The following is a 20,481-nucleotide window of genomic DNA, read 5'->3' as shown; positions in this document are numbered from 1 at the left end:
CAGGGACAGGTCCACGGGGACAGGTCCACGGGGACAGGTCCACAGGAACAGGTCCACAGGAACAGGTCCACGGGAACAGGTCCACGGGGACAGGTCCACGGGGACAGGTCCACTGGAACAGGTCCACAGGAACAGGTCCACAGGAACAGGTCCACAGGAACAGGTCCACAGGGACAGGTCCACAGGAACAGGTCCACAGGAACAGGTCCACGGGGACAGGTCCACAGGGACAGGTCCACAGGGACAGGTCCACAGGGACAGGTCCACAGGAACAGGTCCACAGGAACAGGTCCACAGGGACAGGTCCACAGGGACAGGTCCACAGGAACAGGTCCACAGGAACAGGTCCACGGGGACAAGTCCAAAGGGACAGGTCCACAGGGACAGGTCCACAGGGACAGGTCCACAGGGACAGGTCCACAGGGACAGGTCCACAGGGATAGGTCCACAGGAACAGGTCCACAGGAACAGGTCCACAGGAACAGGTCCACAGGGACAGGTCCACAGGGACAGGTCCACGGGGACAGGTCCACGGGGACAGGTCCACAGGAACAGGTCCACAGGAACAGGTCCACAGGAACAGGTCCACGGGAACAGGTCCACGGGGACAGGTCCACGGGAACAGGTCCACGGGAACAGGTCCACAGGAACAGGTCCACAGGAACAGGTCCACAGGGACAGGTCCACGGGAACAGGTCCACAGGGACAGGTCCACAGGGACAGGTCCACAGGAACAGGTCCACGGGAACAGGTCCACAGGGACAGGTCCACAGGAACAGGTCCACAGGAACAGGTCCACAGGGACAGGTCCACAGGAACAGGTCCACAGGAACAGGTCCACGGGGACAGGTCCACAGGAACAGGTCCACAGGAACAGGTCCACGGGGACAGGTCCACAGGAACAGGTCCACAGGAACAGGTCCACAGGGACAGGTCCACAGGAACAGGTCCACAGGGATAGGTCCACAGGAACAGGTCCACGGGGACAGGTCCACAGGAACAGGTCCACAGGAACAGGTCCACAGGGACAGGTCCACAGGAACAGGTCCACAGGAACAGGTCCACAGGGACAGGTCCACAGGGACAGGTCCACAGGAACAGGTCCACGGGGACAGGTCCACAGGAACAGGTCCACAGGAACAGGTCCACGGGGACAGGTCCACAGGAACAGGTCCACAGGAACAGGTCCACAGGGACAGGTCCACAGGAACAGGTCCACAGGAACAGGTCCACGGGGACAGGTCCACAGGAACAGGTCCACAGGAACAGGTCCACAGGGACAGGTCCACAGGAACAGGTCCACAGGAACAGGTCCACAGGGACAGGTCCACAGGAACAGGTCCACGGGAACAGGTCCACAGGAACAGGTCCACGGGAACAGGTCCACAGGAACAGGTCCACAGGAACAGGTCCACAGGGACAGGTCCACAGGGACAGGTCCACAGGGACAGGTCCACGGGGACAGGTCCACGGGGACAGGTCCACAGGGACAGGTCCACGGGAACAGGTCCACAGGGACAGGTCCACAGGGACAGGTCCACAGGAACAGGTCCACAGGGACAGGTCCACAGGGACAGGTCCACAGGGACAGGTCCACAGGGACAGGTCCACGGGGACAGGTCCACGGGAACAGGTCCACAGGGACAGGTCCACAGGGATAGGAACACGGGGACAGGTCCACAGGGACAGGTCCACAGGGACAGGTCCACAGGAACAGGTCCACAGGGACAGGTCCACAGGGACAGGTCCACAGGAACAGGTCCACGGGAACAGGTCCACGGGAACAGGTCCACAGGGACAGGTCCACGGGGACAGGTCCACAGGAACAGGTCCACAGGAACAGGTCCACGGGGACAGGTCCACGGGAACAGGTCCACGGGAACAGGTCCACAGGGACAGGTCCACAGGGATAGGTCCACGGGAACAGGTCCACGGGAACAGGTCCACAGGGACAGGTCCACAGGGATAGGTCCACAGGAACAGGTCCACAGGGATAGGTCCACAGGAACAGGTCCACAGGGACAGGTCCACGGGAACAGGTCCACGGGAACAGGTCCACAGGGACAGGTCCACAGGGATAGGTCCACAGGAACAGGTCCACAGGAACAGGTCCACAGGAACAGGTCCACAGGAACAGGTCCACAGGAACAGGTCCACAGGAACAGGTCCACAGGGACAGGAACACGGGGACAGGTCCACAGGAACAGGTCCACAGGGACAGGCATCAAAGAAGAGTGATACCTCCGACTAAAACTATCACAGCTGTAAGAGGAACAGGTCCACAGGGACAGGCATCAAAGAAGAGTGATACCTCCGACTAAAGCTGGAAAATTTCCAAAGTCTTAACAGGGGGGTCTTAACAGGGGGGGTCTTAACAGGGAGGTCTTTAACAGGGGGTCTTAACAGAGGGGTCTTAACAGGGAGGTCTTAACAGGGGGTCTTAACAGGAGGGTCTTAACAGGGGAGTCTTAACAGGGGAGTCTTAACAGGGGAATCTTTGACACGATCTGATTATTTTTTTTCGACGGCGGCTAATATAGTGACGCGGCCTATACGTGGCTCGTCCCAATTTTTTTGTTAAAAGTCGGGGGTGCGGCTTATAAAACGGTGCGTCTTGTAATCCGTCAAATACGGTACTTACCATGAATACGACTTCCCTTATAAAAAAAGAAAAGAACACAATTTCAAATACTTAGGATGAAAAGAAAAACTACACAATTTTCGGAAGCCTGAGGAGAGAAAAAAAATCTCTTGTATCAATTTAAACATTTACAAAACAAAAACACGAATAATACTGTCCAGCATAATGTCCAGGATTTAGATACTTACCCTGGCGGGAGTGTGAATGGGAGCCATGTTGTCCAGATCAGTCATTGGAAACTCAATGCCTTTGGATTTCAGCTCCTGGTAAACTTTCTCCACTTCCTTTAGCTCTGGCACTCCACGGAATGCTTCTGCCCATGTCTGGAAGGCAAAAATGCAAAAACTTGAAAAATACACATTAAAACTAAATTTAAAAAAAAATTCTTTTAATTACCTCATGATATTACAAAGAATGAAGTTACATTCAGTTTTCCGGAAATGAGTCTGAACTGACTTTTCCTACAGTGTTAAACACCACATCAATATATATATATGAACTTAGCCATGTTTACAACAGTCACATAATTATCAAAGAAAACTGCTTTAGAGCTCATCATTTTTTTATGATCAAAAATAAGAGTGAATAACATTTGCTTCAAGCGTTCATCTTTCCAGGGATGTCGTTAGACGTCGGACATTGGACATAGACCGATTACAAGGCTCAAATGTCTGATTCACATCACATGTCCTATCCTTTTCAACTGAGCGTGGTCATGGTCCGATAAGAACTCCATTCCTTCGGACAGCGCGATATTTGATCATTTTCTTTTCGTGATAGTGCTGAAGTTTTTGGTCTTTTTTTTAGTTTGTTTGTTTCTCTTTTGTGTGTGTCCTGCACACAATGTTGGTGCATGGACTGATATGTGTGTGTCCTGCACACAATGTTGGTGCATGTACTGATATGTGTGTGTCCTGCACACAATGTTGGTGCATGGACTGATATGTGTGTTTGCACATGATAATATTGTGTCCTGCACACAGTGTTGGTGCATGTACTGATATGTGTGTTTGCACATGATAATATTGTGTCCTGCACACAGTGTTGGTGCATGGACTGATGTGTGTGTTTGCACATGATAATATTGTGTCCTGCACACAGTGTTGGTGCATGGACTGATATGTGTGTTTGCACATGATAATATTGTGTCCTGCACACAGTGTTGGTGCATGGACTGATATGTGTGTTTGCACATGATAATATTGTGTCCTGCACACAGTGTTGGTGCATGGACTGATATGTGTGTTTGCACATGATAATATTGTGTCCTGCACACAGTGTTGGTGCATGGACTGATATGTGTGTTTGCACATGATAATATTGTGTCCTGCACACAGTGTTGGTGCATGGACTGATATGTGTGTTTGCACATGATAATATTGTGTCCTGCACACAGTGTTGGTGCATGGACTGATGTGTGTGTTTGCACATGATAATATTGTGTCCTGCACACAGTGTTGGTGCATGGACTGATATGTGTGTTTGCACATGATAATATTGTGTCCTGCACACAGTGTTGGTGCATGGACTGATATGTGTGTTTGCACATGATAATATTGTGTCCTGCACACAGTGTTGGTGCATGGACTGATATGTGTGTTTGCACATGATAATATTGTGTTTTCCACACAATTATGTCCTATTAAAATGTCTGAAAGCAGTCAAATGTCCTATTAATGCCGAAGAGCTCAGGACATTTGTCCTATAGGTATGAATTTGTGGCAACATCCCTGCTTTCTAGCACTTACATTCCAAAGACTAATTACCTAATATTAATAACATACATGTACCACCTGATTTTCATTATTCCAATTACAGACAACTCTGTTAAACACGTCACGGCCAATCCGGCCTCTCCCATCATGCAACAGAAAAAGGGGCGGGGCTTAGCAAAATTAGCACAACGCGTGGCACGCGATGTAAACACGAACAGGCCAGATGGAAGGAGAAAGTGTGTAATGTCCTACCTTACTATGCCAAGATTTGGGCGTAAGATCAATTTCCTCTCTCTCACCGCTAAACTGAATTTTACCATCTGGCTTTCTGTCTGTGCGAGCAGCATTTCCTCTTTTAACAGCTTCTTCAGAGTTTTTCACATTTTCGTTACTGAACATTTGTGATATCTTGCATATTGATTGCGTATCTTGTTTATATTTACAATACAATTGAACTTTCTCACAGAGAACCTTTGTGTCAAAGAAATCAGTCACACAGAGAAAAACAGAGTAACAATGTCAAGGTTGTAGATGTCAGGCTAGTCAAACGGACAAAATGAAACTTAGTCTTGGTTGCTGTAACTCAGTCACCGCTTATGGTACTTTCGCTGATATTGCAGAAAAACAACACAGAATCAGCCGGAAAAACCGCGAACAATAAACAGTTTAGTACGTCACAACGTCAATGAACAGAATTCTCGAGTCAATTTTTGCATCAGACTCTGACTAAGTGAGTGGGGCAAGCGTCAAACACCACTAAAATGAGGGAAATCTTGGCGCATTTTTTTGGCGGAATACTTGAACAAACCAATCATTTTCAAACTGACCAAGGACAAAAACAGGCTTGTGAACCGAATGGTGAGGGGGGAGGGTACCTCGAAATGTGTGGGCGAAGATTTCACAGCACCAGTCCATTGCTGCAGTCTTAGTATAGTAGCTCCACCGACCACTGTCCCGTTCGTTCCACCTTTCAACCCCCTACCACCTTGATATAAACTGCAGAAGACCATTTGCATATCCTGGATTCTTCCATTTGTGTTGCCAGGGGCGACCCAAGATCCGAGTCCCGTTGTTTCCCATGTCCACTTAGAACAAACCGAGTTTAGATGTCCCCTTCCTGTTTTCAAAGTAAACTTGGCCATCCTATGAGGCACTGTCAGGGACAGTAATTATAGTTAGCGGGACCATGTAGACGAAGTCAACGGTGATGATCTGCGTAGTGTATACGCATACTTTGGGACAAGGTCTGTTCTTCCACCCAGCGAGAGCCTCTAGCACAATCGGTGTTGTCGACAGATGCAAGCGGGAAGACCTCAGTGTTTCACATTCCAACATCCGACGGTGATAGTAACTTAGTAAGGGCTAGGCTGCGGTCTGTAAGCTGTATTGCACTGACATCTCTATCTGTCTATGGAAATAAATGGCGAAATTTGATTTAACACTTCTCAACATTAACAGTGACCAGAAGAACGCAATAAGGAGACTATTTACTGAGAATCAGTGGCCATTTGAAACTCAAAGGTGTGTAATAAAAGATTCGATTTGTGTACCAAGAGGTGCGGGTCCTAGTGCAGGGCTCTCCTCTGGGGTAGGCCAGAGTGCCTTTTGTTTTTGCAGCCCTTGTGTGACAAATCATCGCCAGAGGTGGCTAGGTACAGGCCAATTGCCACACCGCAGGATATCCGGCATTAGAAAAGTACTCTAGAAGAAGTATTGGTCCATGCTAGACCGACGCGGGTGCTTGGAATTGTGCATTGTACTTGGCGAAAAAGACGTCTTGCTTACATGAAGACAATCCAACACGGGTAAACATTAACCGAGAAATGATGCCTGACTGTGTGCTCAAACCAGTGAGAGAGCTTTATCCCAACCCCACAGGAATACCCTATCAAGGCCACAACTGGTGGTAAAGGTTAGTTGCATTTCTTTCTTCATATCCGATGTAACAAATACACATGCACCTGAGACAGCATGCTCTGGAACCAAATTGCCGCATGCCATGTGGTTTGCTATTTTTGGAACGCATGGTGTAAATCTGTGACGTCGGAGAGTGTTGATTCCGCCCTTTTCTTTGAACAAGATCCCCATTGAAATGTTTGTTTACAAATATCTTCTTTATTATGGAGAATTAACCTTATCTAAGCGCATAGGGCGGTAAATCTGTGAAAACCAGCTGTGTGAACAAAAAATCTGACACGGTAACTCGTGCTTAACCGAGATATTAAAGAAAATGTAGGAGGTTTGAAATGATTTGCCAACGCAGGTCAGGCTCCTTATATACTCCTGCCGAGCCTTTGTACTCATTTAACCTCAGATGACTAAGTAACATTTCTGTTTACACAATTCGTATAAAAAAAATTTGGTGTGATCCCAAAGTAGAGGAACACATGCCAATGTGTGTTGTAAAGACCACAAGGGTCCCGTCCGTCCTTGTCAAGGGGAGTGCTAACCTTCTCTCCTTTCTTACAACACACTCTCACCAGAAGCTGACTGGTTTATATAGCCATCCCATTGTTCAAAAGCGATCCCAACACTTTGCATCATTTGTAATTTAGTAAATGCTTTGTTATTTGTAATACTTTCAATCAAAACCACTTGTACGTCTGGAAATCAAACAAATAATATAACAATAAATCTTTTTCTTTAAATATCATTATACAGCTACCAAAAGTATGCCACAAAAAAACATATTTGAGTTCCGCGTTTGCTTTTTTTTTCAGGGGAAAGAATGCCTCTCGCAAGACTTTAACAGAGTTATTTCCCTTTAAGCTGATTTTTTTTAATTTAATTTTATTTTAAATGACTTTTATGGGAAATGTAAGATGACATACGTTAACTGGGGAAGATCAAATCCTCAACTCTAGGTAGCGATCCAGACAAAATTTTCAGTTCAGAATTGTCTAGCCGAAAGGCTTCTTTGACCCCCCCCCCCCCCCCCCTCCCTGGTTTTATTTTTACCTTCCTGGCACTGATTTTGTTTTGTATTATAACAACTTTAAATGACTCCATGTTGTAACACCCCCCTACCTCTAGGACGTGATTTTCTTGCTCGTTTACAATCTTGAAGGGGGAATACCATGAAAATGACACTCCGTCGCGATATAACCTTGAATGGTTGAAAACGACGTTAAACACCAAATAAAGAAAGAAAGAATGAAAATGACAGACATGATAGTGATACACTACCTGAATCATAATGACAGACATGATAGTGATACACTACCTGAATCATAATGATGATAGTGATACACTACCTGAATCATAATGACAGACATGATAGTGATACACTACCTGAATCATCTGCAAGACCTTTTCCTGGACAGCTTGAGGTGGATCGTACTTGGGACCGATGACCTTGACAAGCTCTCCAAGGAAGTCTTTGGTGGCCACACAGTTGTGAAAGCGCCGGCCACAGTTCTTCACACAGGTCTCCAAACACTGTCAACCAGCAAATGTTGAGTTGTAAACATCAAACTCTTCATTGCAAAAAGGGTCTCTCAACAAGTGTTTTCAATACCAAAGCCTGACAAAACTTTGAAACACAAAACCATAATGACAGACATGATAGTGATACACTACCTGAATCATAATGACAGACATGATAGTGATACACTACCTGAATCATAATGACAGACATGATAATGATACACTACCTGACGCCTAGCCTGTTCAGTATCTGCCACATTGAGGAGAGGGGTCACTAGCCATCGTAGCGCGCTGTGGGCCGGCTGGGGACGGGTTGCTATTTCATGTGCCTGTTTCCTTGTTTATTTCCGTGCAAATGTTGAGTTGTAAACATCAAACTCTTCATTGCAAAAAGGGTCTCTCAACAAGTGTTTTCAATACCAAAGCCTGACAAAACTTTGAAACACAAAACCATAATGACAGACATGATAGTGATACACTACCTGAATCATAATGACAGACATGATAGTGATACACTACCTGAATCATAATGACAGACATGATAATGATACACTACCTGACGCCTAGCCTGTTCAGTATCTGCCACATTGAGGAGAGGGGTCACTAGCCATCGTAGCGCGCTGTGGGCCGGCTGGGGACGGGTTGCTATTTCATGTGCCTGTTTCCTTGTTTATTTCCGTGTTTTTGTTCCTTGTACGTGCGCGCGATAGCTATCGCGGTGTATGAGTGCGACTACACGTGCCTTGGCGTGTGTGTGCGAGTGTGCGAGGGCTGTATTTTGTATATTGATTATTTGATACATGTATAAATGTGTCTCCAGGAATATGTTTTGTTTTAATCTTGTGTCGATACTATTTAGTTCTGCCTCGTTATTAGCCATTGAGTATAACTGTTTTATCATCATTGCTTTGTTGTTGTTCTTTAGCCATTTACGTTGAATGACTTGTTATACATTGACATTGATAGTTTTATTCTTCTTCTTCTTCGTCGTTCGCTAGTTAGTTTTTATCATAAGAACCTTTTCAAATTCCTATTTATACATAAATGCATATTTTATATTGTAAAGCAGTATGCATTGTTAGAGGATTTTTTAGTAGCAGTGTTTAAATGTCGAAGCTGCTTTTCCCATTTTTACCCAAGAGACCGACTGTATATTGTGTTATTGTATTTGTCAGACTTGATTGTACCAAGTCCCTACACATGTTGTAATGCGCTTAGAGCCAAATATTTTTGTTTTTTGTAAGGGATAGGCGCAATATAAATACACTTTATTATTATTATTAAGTACTCATGCATCCCTAATCGTAGGGATGAAAGTTTAACAGGACCACAAAATGCTAACCTGAACAAAACCCATGAACCCGTCAAACTGAGAAAGGTGGTGTATGTATATGTGTGTGTGTGTGTGTGTGTGTGTGTGTGTGTGTGTGTGTGTGTGTGTGTGTGTGTGTGTGTGTATAAGGGGGGGGGGTTACATCTTACATATATATATATATATTTATTCCCCCCTCTGCTTCTTTACCTCTGTAAACTTGTAGGGGTAGTTATTTTTCGATAATGACCCAGCAACCAAACAAATAACGACCCAGCAACAGCCTGAATCCTCGATAGTGCAATGGGTTGAGAGGTTGTTCTGTTTCGGTACTACTTTTTGCGACTGAAAAGTTCAGAACGCTCTAATGTACGAAGTATACATCTCTGGAGCAAACAATACAAACATACCGCATTTAAATTAACAACTACAGGCCTGAACACATGAATCTCCATATAAAATCCATGAGTTCGGTTGTTTTCTGAATCTCATCTGCCGTGGCTCAAGCCGTTCATCACAAGCAATTTCCCAAGGCAAGTAACTCATACTTTGTCTAGCGACAAGAGTAGTTCCCCTTCTTTTCACTCAGTTCCTTCGACAACAGACTGCAATCCGACGGTCAGTTTTCAACAATATTTCATTTAATAAACAGATCACACGCAACCAAATGCACACATCTCATCAATTTAAACAACATAAAGGGGTTTCATACACTATTTTCCCCGGAAAACTGAACTTCATACAGTTTTTAACGTTGGAACACGGGTGCAAAAGTTCGTCTGCTAGTCCCATTTGACGAAAAAACATTACCCTAAGCGATACCAAAACATATACAGAACACACAATATCTGCCTTTGCCGCCACAGCAGAATAACAGCATATCTGTGTACTTGATTTTAGCCTAAAATAGGAAAACTGACAAGAAGTGTTAACAGAATGGAATGATTTGCACGGAACTATACAACCGCGCATTAATCGATCGCCTGCGCAGGTTGACTGGTTGAGAGAATAGGATTCGATCAAACTTTCGCAAAAAAACTCCTCTTTTCTTTGAATAACTGAAGAAAGGAGGAATAAAGAGGTTACACACCTCGTCTCAGTGATTATCAAAAATAATGGTCTCAGTTCGCGGTCATGAAAAAGCTCGCTAAAGCTCGCATTTTTCATGATCCGCTAACTTCGACCATTATTTTTGATAATCACTGAGACTCGGCATGTAACCTCTACATATATATATATATATAAAGTTGGCCAAAACATTATTGCAACAAATTTCAAACCCAAATTAAAGCATTAATTCCTGTGTCATTTTATTAACACTTTATATGCCAGAGAAGGCCGTTTACTTAACCTTCAGGATCACCTTTTGGATTAAATATTTCTTTTACAGGGATCACGTGACCGCCGCTCAAGTAAGGGTACCCTCAAAATCGACCAGACAAAAACGGAAGAGCCAAAAGAAAAAATCGACAAAAAATCACAATAGGCAAAACTTTGCAACTTTGACATACGAGAAGAAAGTCAAACCAATTATCTACCCTGAACGGATTATTTTGTTTTGCTACCTTGTGTATTTCGCGTGCTATGCTAGCCTATTCCTACTGATGCAGGTGACGATCACAAGAGCGGTCAAAAACGGAACGTTTTACGTCAATTTTTTATGGGTATCATGTCAAAAAGCGCTACATTTTAGCAATGACTTGGTGGATTGCTTTGAAACTTTCAGAATATTTTACCAACATACTAGAGATACTTTGGGCGAAAGTTTGGATCGTTACGTATTTATCCAGATGTGACGCAATGTTTCGGAAAATGTTGTTTAACTTGTCATAGGATTGTTCACTTGTATCCAAAAAATTCATGACTTTGCATATCTACAGATAAATGATTGATACAGATTCTGTCTAAGTTTCATTTCTGTGTAGCTGCTGGCATTAATTTGCTAGTCATGCAAACACATGAGGAAAAAATGGAACGTTCACGCTGTTTCGCGCTTACAGCTGTTATCGCTGCGTGCCTCTTAAAACATGCTACGGTAGCGTGTTTACTGGTCCAGCAAATTTGCGTCAGTGCTTACACGCACATAAAACTTAAGCAGTGTGTGTATCAATCATTTTTCTAAAGACATGCAAAGTCATAATTTATTTGGACCCAAGGGAACAATCCTATGACGAGATTAAAAACTTCTTTTGAAAAATTGCATAACATTTTAACAAACACCTGTAACAATCCATCATTTCGCTCGAAGTATCTCTAGTATGTTGGTAAAATATTCTGAAAGTTTCAAAGTAATCCACCAAGTCATTGCTAAAGTGCAGATTTTTTTTGTCATGATACCCCTAAAAAATGATGCAAAAAGTCCTGTTTTTGACCGCTCTTGCGATCGACACCTGCATCAGTAGGAATAGCATAGCACGCGAAATACGCAAGGTAGCAAAACAAAACAATCTGTTCATGCTACTAAAGTACAATTGTCAGTTTCCCTGTCACACTTTCAACACAAAAGAAAATATGCACAGATGATTCCTTTGTGGATTTAATGACGCTGTGAGCTCTTAAACATGTTTGTGGGGTAACTGCACTGCTAGTGCTACCAATACCATTAAACATTTCAGTGATGAAAAGGATACTTTGAATGGAATAACAATTTCCACCAAACAACCTGTCAAAATAGAACAAGCACTGTCCACTCCCAAAATGGAAGTAATAAAGATTACATCTGTTATTGTTAAACTGAACTGACCGTCAGGGTGTAAATGATAGCTGTGAAATTTTTGCCCACATTCTGTGTCAGTCTCTTCTTGAACGCTCTGGAAGCATCTTTGGGCCTGAAAACAAGGCAGGACAAATAACACAGTCAGATAATGGATTGTATTCTGTGTCAGTCTCTTCTTGAACGCTCTGGAAGCATCTTTGGGCCTGAAAACAAGTCAGGACAAATAACACAGTCAGATAATGAATTGTATTCTGTGTGTTCATATTCTTTTTACATTTAGTCAAGTTTTGACTAAATGTTTTAACATAGAGGGGGAATCGAGACGAGGGTCGTGGTGTATGTGTGTGTGTGTGTGTGTGTGTGTGTGTGTGTGTGTGTGTGTGTGTGTGTGTGTGTGTGTGTGTGTGTCTGTGCGTGTGTAGAGCGATTCAGACTAAACTACTGGACCGATCTTTATGAAATTTTACATGAGAGTTCCTGGGTATGAAATCCCCACACGTTTTTTTCATTTTTTCGATAAATGTCTTTTATGACGTCATATCCGGCTTTTTGTAAAAGTTGAGGCGGCACTGTCACACCTTCATTTTTCAATCAAACTGATTGAAATTTTGGCCAAGCAATCTTCGACGAAGGCCGGACTTCAGTGTTGCATTTCAGCATGGAGGCTTAAAAATTAATTAATGACTTCAGTCATTAACAAGAAGAGCAAACGCTCGATCGAGTCACTTTCGCAGTTCTGAATATTATATGAGGCATCAGATGGACAGGAAGAAATTGCTATTCACAACACAATGAGTCACGTTCACATAAAATTTGAGCCCGGTCACTTTTATAGTTTCCGAGAAAAGCCCAACGTTAAGTTGTGTGTTGCCGAACAGAAAAGGCTAGTTATCTCCCTTGTTTTTCTGATAACGTTCGTAAAAGGCTACAGATGTAAATACTTTGATGTAAAGAATAATCCTACAAAGTTTCAATCACATCCGATGAACTTTGTCAAAGATATAAAATGTCTAATTTTTCCTTTGACGCTGACCTGTGACCTTGAAAAAGGTCAAAGGTCAACGAAACCATCGTTAAAGTGTAGAGGTCATTGGAGGTCACGACTAAACAAAATATGAGCCCGATCGCTTTGATAGTTTCCGAGAAAAGTCCAACGTTAAGGTGGTGTCTACGGACGGCCGGCCGACCGGACAGACTAACACTGACCGATTACATAGAGTCACTTTTTCTCAAGTGACACAAAAATCTGAAAATTGTAATTAAAATTCTTTTTTTATAAAACGATAAAAATTACTTTTATTTTATTCTTCATCATGTTCTGATTCAAAAAACATATAAATATGTTATATTCGGATTAAAAACAAGCTCTGAAAATTAAAAATATAAAAATTATGATTAAAATTAAATTTCCGAAATCGTTTTAAAAACAATTTCATCTTATTCCTTGTCGGTTCCTGATTCCAAAAACATATAGATATATGTTTGGATTAAAAACACGCTCAGAAAGTTAAAATGAAGAGAGGTACAGTAAAGCGTGCTATGCAGCACGTACAGCGCAACCGCTACCGCGCTGAACAGGCTCGTCACTTTCACTGCCTTTTGCACTAGCGGCGGACTACGTTCAGTTTCATTCTGTGAGTTCCACAGCTTGACTAAATGTAGTAATTTCGCCTATGCAGCACTGCGAAACCACTACCGCGCAGAACAGGCTCGTCGGTTTCACTCCGTTATGCACAAGCGGCAGACTACGGTCATTGTGAAAAAATGCAGTGAGTTCATTCTGTGAGTTCCACAGCTTGACTAAATGTAGTAATTTCGCCTTACTTAGTTTTTTCACCACTCAACTGGTTGTGTCATTCAAGGAAAACATACAAAAGTGCAGGTGTTCACAAAAAGGACTTGATGTAAAATTTGTGACATTTTCATGATGTAAAATTTGTGACATTTTCATGATGTAAAATTTGTGACATTTTCATGATGTACAAGAAGAGCAAACGCTCGATCGAGTCACTTTCGCAGTTCTGAATATTATATGAGGCATCAGATGGACAGGAAGAAATTGCTATTCACAACACAATGAGTCACGTTCACATAAAATTTGAGCCCGGTCACTTTTATAGTTTCCGAGAAAAGCCCAACGTTAAGTTGTGTGTTGCCGAACAGAAAAGGCTAGTTATCTCCCTTGTTTTTCTGATAACGTTCGTAAAAGGCTACAGATGTAAATACTTTGATGTAAAGAATAATCCTACAAAGTTTCAATCACATCCGATGAACTTTGTCAAAGATATAAAATGTCTAATTTTTCCTTTGACGCTGACCTGTGACCTTGAAAAAGGTCAAAGGTCAACGAAACCATCGTTAAAGTGTGGAGGTCATTGGAGGTCACGACTAAACAAAATATGAGCCCGATCGCTTTGATAGTTTCCGAGAAAAGTCCAACGTTAAGGTGGTGTCTACGGCCGGCCGGCCGGACAGACTAACACTGAACGATTACATAGAGTCACTTTTTCTCAAGTGACTCAAAAATTTGTGACATTTTCATGATGTAAAATTTGTGACATTTTCATGATGTAAAATTTGTGACATTTTCATGATGTAAAATTTGTGACATTTTCATGATGTACAATTTGTGACATTTTCATGATGTAAAATTTGTGACATTTTCATGATGTAAAATTGGTGACATTTTCATGATGTAAAATTGGTGACATTTTCATGATGTAAAATTGGTGACATTTTCATGATGTAAAATTTGTGACATTTTCATGATGTAAAATTTGTGACATTTTCATGATGTAAAATTTGTGACATTTTCATGATGTAAAATTTGTGACATTTTCATGATGTAAAATTGGTGACATTTTCATGATGTAAAATTGGTGACATTTTCATGATGTAAAATTGGTGACATTTTCATGATGTAAAATTGGTGACATTTTCATGATGTAAAATTTGTGACATTTTCATGATGTAAAATTTGTGACATTTTCATGATGTAAAATTGGTGACATTTTCATGATGTAAAATGTGTGACATTTTCATGATGTAAAATTTGTGACATTTTCATGATGTAAAATGTGTGACATTTTCATGATGTAAAATGTGTGACATTTTCATGATGTAAAATGTGTGACATTTTCATGATGTAAAATTTGTGACATTTTCATGATGTAAAATGTGTGACATTTTCATGATGTAAAATGTGTGACATTTTCATGATGTAAAATTGGTGACATTTTCATGATGTAAAATTGGTGACATTTTCATGATGTAAAATTGGTGACATTTTCATGATGTAAAATTGGTGACATTTTCATGATGTAAAATTGGTGACATTTTCATGATGTAAAATTGGTGACATTTTCATGATGTAAAATTGGTGACATTTTCATGATGTAAAATTTGTGACATTTTCATGATGTAAAATTTGTGACATTTTCATGATGTAAAATTTGTGACATTTTCATGATGTAAAATTGGTGACATTTTCATGATGTAAAATTGGTGACATTTTCATGATGTAAAATTGGTGACATTTTCATGATGTAAAATTTGTGACATTTTCATGATGTAAAATGTGTGACATTTTCATGATGTAAAATTTGTGACATTTTCATGATGTAAAATTTGTGACATTTTCATGATGTAAAATGTGTGACATTTTCATGATGTAAAATGTGTGACATTTTCATGATGTAAAATTTGTGACATTTTCATGATGTAAAATTTGTGACATTTTCATGATGTAAAATTTGTGACATTTTCATGATGTAAAATTTGTGACATTTTCATGATGTAAAATTTGTGACATTTTCATGATGTAAAATTTGTGACATTTTCATGATGTAAAATTTGTGACATTTTCATGAAAGACATTGAAAACAAAGTCAGTCAATTGAGAATCAAACAAACAAGAATGGTAAGTTGTGAAAACATTTATGAAAAAACAAAACATAACAATCACAGGTACTTTCTACACCAGACAATTACCCTTGAGTAGCACATGTACACAGTAATCAGGGATAAAAGTTGATGATGCTTGAAATCAAACAAATTTGCAGGGAGTCTAGGTAGCCCTGATAATAACATTTACAAGGGTTGCTCTATTATTTTGACACCCTAAAGGGTTCAAAATTAGGAAAAACATCAGGAAGTCATTCCTGACTGCTGACAGTCTCATTGTCATGTCCTTGTTTTACAATCAAAATCAATTTTAAGCATTCTTTCTTTATTTGGTGTTTAACGTCGTTTTCAACCGTTCAAGGTTATATCGCGACGGGGAAATGGGATAGAGCCACTTGTTAATTGTTTTTTGTTCACAAAAGCACTAATCAAAAAATTGCTCCAGGGGCTTGCAACGTAGTACAATATATGACCTTACTGGGGGAGAATGCAAGTTTCCAGTACAAAGGACTTAACATTTCTTACATACTGCTTGACTAAATTCTTTACAAACATTGACTATATTCTATATAAGAAACACTTAACAAGGGTAAAAGGAGAAACAGAATCCGTTAGTCGCCTCTTACGACATGCTGGGGAGCATCAGGTAAAGTCTTCCCCCTAACCCGCGGGGAGTAATTTTAAGCATGATGTCTCCCCTATAACAATCCAGTTAAAAGTTTTGGTCACTTTTTCATCTCCACACCACAGCTTTTTTCTTTAGAAATGTGATATTTCTAATGTAGCTGAAAAGCTCACCCTTCATCTGTCTCATTGATGAGGTCACATACTTCCATGAAAAGTCCCCAGTTCTCTGTAGCCTGGGATCCATCAGTGGCACGCTCTGAAAACACATATTTGGTCAGAAGTTATCAACAACATCTACCACAAAGTAGTCAAATATATTATGTTTTTTTGTATTTTTGAGTTTGACCAAAATATGACATTTTACACAGATCCAGACACTCACCTCAGTGGTCCGAGAGACCGTGCCAGCAGTGGAAGTCAACACTGACTGTTGAGATCTGGGCAAAAAACCCTAAAATGTCATACTTTTGTCAAAAAGACAACATTTATGTATCAATCAATTTTAGCTATAATTCCTTTCACTTATTAACGATTGAACGCACACAAAAATATCTTTTGTAGTCTTGTCTAGCTGCCTAATTATGCGTTTTTGTCAGACTCTGATGTAACATGGCTCAAACAAGGATATTCCAATGTGCCACAGACATATTACATCATAATATGATCCACATGTGCTGGTATGTTCTACAAAAGCAGGTAATAGTGTGGAGAAAAGCGACTACAGGAATATTTTTGTCTTTTCTCCATATGCATTTTTCTTCTTAAAGTTCATAGAGTGAAGAAGAAGAGAAGGCGTAGAGAGCAGAATATATTATCTAAGTGTGTATTGAAACGGTGTGGAATTAAGATTCACACTCTAAAATCATATTTGTTCTTTCCCTTAGTAAATGGTTTGGAAATAGGTATGATCCAGACCTTTCTCATTGTTCTCTCACAGTAGAATTTAATTGGCTTTGACACGATGAACTGACTGGATTCAAGTCATGGAGGTCGGAGAGGCCAGTCTGTGAACCTTTTTCCCCCTCTCCCAATGTAACCTTTCTGTATTGACTTTTTAACCCCTAGGTCACTTCTCCTGTCACTAACCCCCTACACCTTTGTTTGTGTGCGAGGGCATTGTTTTGCTACATCCACCTCTCACCTCCCTCCTCCCCAACCCCCTTTTCTTGTTTGACCTGATTCTTTACTTCTATGTTGCTGTGCTTTTGTTAATAATACTTGTTACACACAGACGAACACACACACATAGACACACACACATAGACACACACACACACACACACACACTCTCTCTCTCTCTCTTAGTCATGGAAGGTATATGTTTGTTTGTTCGTTCATGGGCTGAAACTCCCACGGCTTTTACGTGTATGACCGTTTTTAACCCCGCCATTTAGGCAGCCATACGCCGCTTTCGGAGAAAGCATGCTGGGTATTTTTGTGTTTCTATAACCCACCGAACTCTGACATGGATTACAGGATCTTTTTCGTGCGCACTTGGTCTTGTGCTTGCGTGTACACAAGGGGGTGTTCGGACACCGAGGAGAGTCTGCACACAAAGTTGACTCTGAGAAATAAATCTCTCGCCGAACGTGGGGACGAACTCACGCTGACAGCGGCCAACTGGATACAAATCCAGCGCGCTACCGATTGAGCTACATCCCCGCCCTGGAAGGTATATAAGCTGTTCGTTTTTGAGGTTCGGGGGAATCTTGGCAACCAACCTGGCTTAAGTGTCTAAATGGTATACCGGACTTCCCACTCGAGTTACAGCATTGCTTCTGTGCCTGTGGAAAAGGTTGTGGGAGGGTCCCAACCTTAGCACCGAACGGTTGTGGGAGGGTCCCAACCTAGTACAAAGTATTTGTTGTCATCTCTAAGTTGTCCTCCGGGGTCTGAGCAACCAACCTGGCTTAAGTGTCTAAATGGTATACTGGACTGCACCCTGTGGACTGAACTATCAGGGTTGGACTCCGCCCTGTGGACTGAACTAACAGGGTTAAAAACAAACATTCCGCAGTCCCAGGTTACCACACAGCGAGTAAAGTGGAGTCGCTTTACTCTTTTACTTTTACTCAGGCCCCGAACCCTTGGAAGAAGTAGAGCCGGCGTTCCGTACGACGGAAGGGAGATAAACGCGCAAAACACTGGAGAAGATAAGGAAGAGTTACTGGGAATGGATGTACAAAAAAACCAAAATCGGTTCAGCGCTGAGAGCACATGTTGAATATTTTCATCTACCAGATTGTGTCCGGGGTCTACCTGAATATGCCCACCAAATTTGAAGCAGATCCATCGAGAACTTTGGCCGTGCATGGCGAACAGACAGACAGACAGACAGACAGACACACACAAGCCGTAATATATATTATATATAGACATGGTACTGGTAGTTGGTACTCCTTGAACGAAACATTACCACTACCATCAAGAACTGGATGACTGAGAACAAGTTGAAGCTGAACAGTGAGAAGACGGAGGCCCTTCTTGTTGGAACACGACAGAAGATTGCTTCCCTCACTGTGACCGACCTCCAGCTGGATGACGCGACTGTTCCATTCTCCCCTGCTGTCAAGAGCCTTGGCGTCTTTCTCGACTCCACTCTCTCCATGCAGACACACATCTCCTTCATCATCAAGACCTGCTTTTTCCACCTACAACGCATCGCCTCCATCCGTCGCTACCTCACCCATGATGCCTGTGTCAAGCTGGTTGTCTCCCTCATCTTCAGTCGTCTGGACTACTGCAACTCCCTTCTGGCTGGCCTCCCCGCCTCATCCATTCATGGCCTACAACGAGTCCAGAACGCTGCTGCCAGGCTGACGTTGAGGAAGACGAAGCGAGACCACATCACCCCCCTACTTCGCTCCTTGCACTGGCTCCCTGTCAACACCCGAATCTCCTACAAACTGTCCACTCTGGTCTACAAGTGTCTCAACGACTCTGCTCCCGAGTACCTTCAATTCTCCCTGGACCTGTACACCCAGCCCTCCGACCGTCCCCTTCATTCTGCTGCTGACCCAGTCCGCCTTCACATCCCTCGCTCGAAACTCGCATCTGCTGGTCAGCGTGCATTTCCCTCCGCGGGCCCCTCCGTCTGGAACTCCCTGCCGTTTGAGCTTCGCCAGAGCCCCTCTCTTGACGCGTTCAAGAGTAGGTTGAAGACTCAGTTCTTCCTGTAGCTGGCTGCGACTTTCATGTTCGACGTGATGTGTTGTGCCCCAAAAGACATTCTTATGCTGTGCTCTGTGAGAGGTGTTTTCTTTGTGTTTACAGTTGCTTGTTGTAAACTTGTATGTTTATCAGGGTTTGCTAGTGTGTGATAGGGTTCGTGTCCGTCTGTAGATGTTAGTTTCTTTGCTAGTCCTGTGTTGACAACTCTTCGACAAGCGCTTAGAACTGTACCCACTATAAGCTTCATATTGATATTGATTGATACCAGGCAACAAAAAACACACTTAAAAAACACAACGAACACATCTACATGAATATTTGCTGTACCTATAGCTTACTTTTGTCAGCACGCCAGTACTACGGAGTTGCGTGTTTTCATTGGGTTTGTGTTATTCTTTGAAGCCTGATGTACTTGATTAGTCATGTTCTGAGTCACGTCAACAAACTGGAAATGTTCCAACTTGAAGAAACATCTTAGGCTGGAAGACAGAGCTTTCACACAGCCAGCAACACATTTTAGTATTATCTTATTTGGATTTATGATGTTAATCACCAAAACAACGGAGGGGCGCGGCACAAGTGAAAAACGTAAACATAAGACGGAAATCACAAAGCGAGGTCGAAGATGATTGCTGTATAAGAAACCAAAAATAAGGTGCACACGTTGCACACTATCCAGAATGTCTCAAATATGACAGCAATGGAAACTGCAAACAAAAACCCTTAACTGTTTAAATAGTCTAAATTACGCATGTTTCTGCTCACCGATGAGCTGTCCCACTTGAGTTGTCAAAGGGTTTCCGTGCCCAAACAGAGCGGCCATTTTCACGAGTGTTGTTATCTGGGTCAAGTTACGTCACATCCGATGATAATGTCTGTAAATAATAAGCTGTTATTTTTTGCTCAACTCATCATCTGAAATCTTGCTGATTAATTTTCCCTTTCTAAAAAAAAGTATAAGGTATGAAAA

At 42.2% G+C, this 20,481-nt stretch overlaps 1 protein-coding gene and 1 non-coding gene across 5 annotated transcripts in view; both read right to left on the bottom strand.

Moving 5' to 3' along the window:
* Positions 1–20,361, bottom strand: part of LOC138960406 (TOM1-like protein 2) — a 70,739-nt gene extending 50,378 nt beyond the window's left edge. For all 4 annotated transcript variants that reach the window (XM_070332314.1, XM_070332316.1, XM_070332317.1 and 1 more), the window contains exons 1-5: positions 20,277–20,361; positions 16,512–16,596; positions 11,838–11,922; positions 7,648–7,794; positions 2,830–2,964 (exon numbers count right to left, since the gene is read on the bottom strand). In XM_070332314.1, the coding sequence (XP_070188415.1) occupies positions 2,830–2,964; positions 7,648–7,794; positions 11,838–11,922; positions 16,512–16,596; positions 20,277–20,334 (510 nt within the window). In that variant the 5' untranslated portion in view covers positions 20,335–20,361. The remainder of the gene's footprint in view (positions 1–2,829; positions 2,965–7,647; positions 7,795–11,837; positions 11,923–16,511; positions 16,597–20,276) is intronic.
* LOC138960534 (U6atac minor spliceosomal RNA) lies at positions 6,707–6,828 on the bottom strand. Its single transcript, XR_011454011.1, has one exon. It is a non-coding gene; the product is annotated as a U6atac minor spliceosomal RNA (small nuclear RNA).
* Positions 20,362–20,481: the final 120 nt, after the last annotated feature.

The sequence above is a fragment of the Littorina saxatilis genome, linkage group LG2 (assembly GCF_037325665.1).
Source record: "Littorina saxatilis isolate snail1 linkage group LG2, US_GU_Lsax_2.0, whole genome shotgun sequence".
Classification (NCBI taxonomy): Eukaryota; Metazoa; Mollusca; class Gastropoda; order Littorinimorpha; family Littorinidae; genus Littorina; species Littorina saxatilis.
Note: the sequence above shows the minus strand (reverse complement) of the source record. Positions and strands in the feature narration are given on the sequence as shown.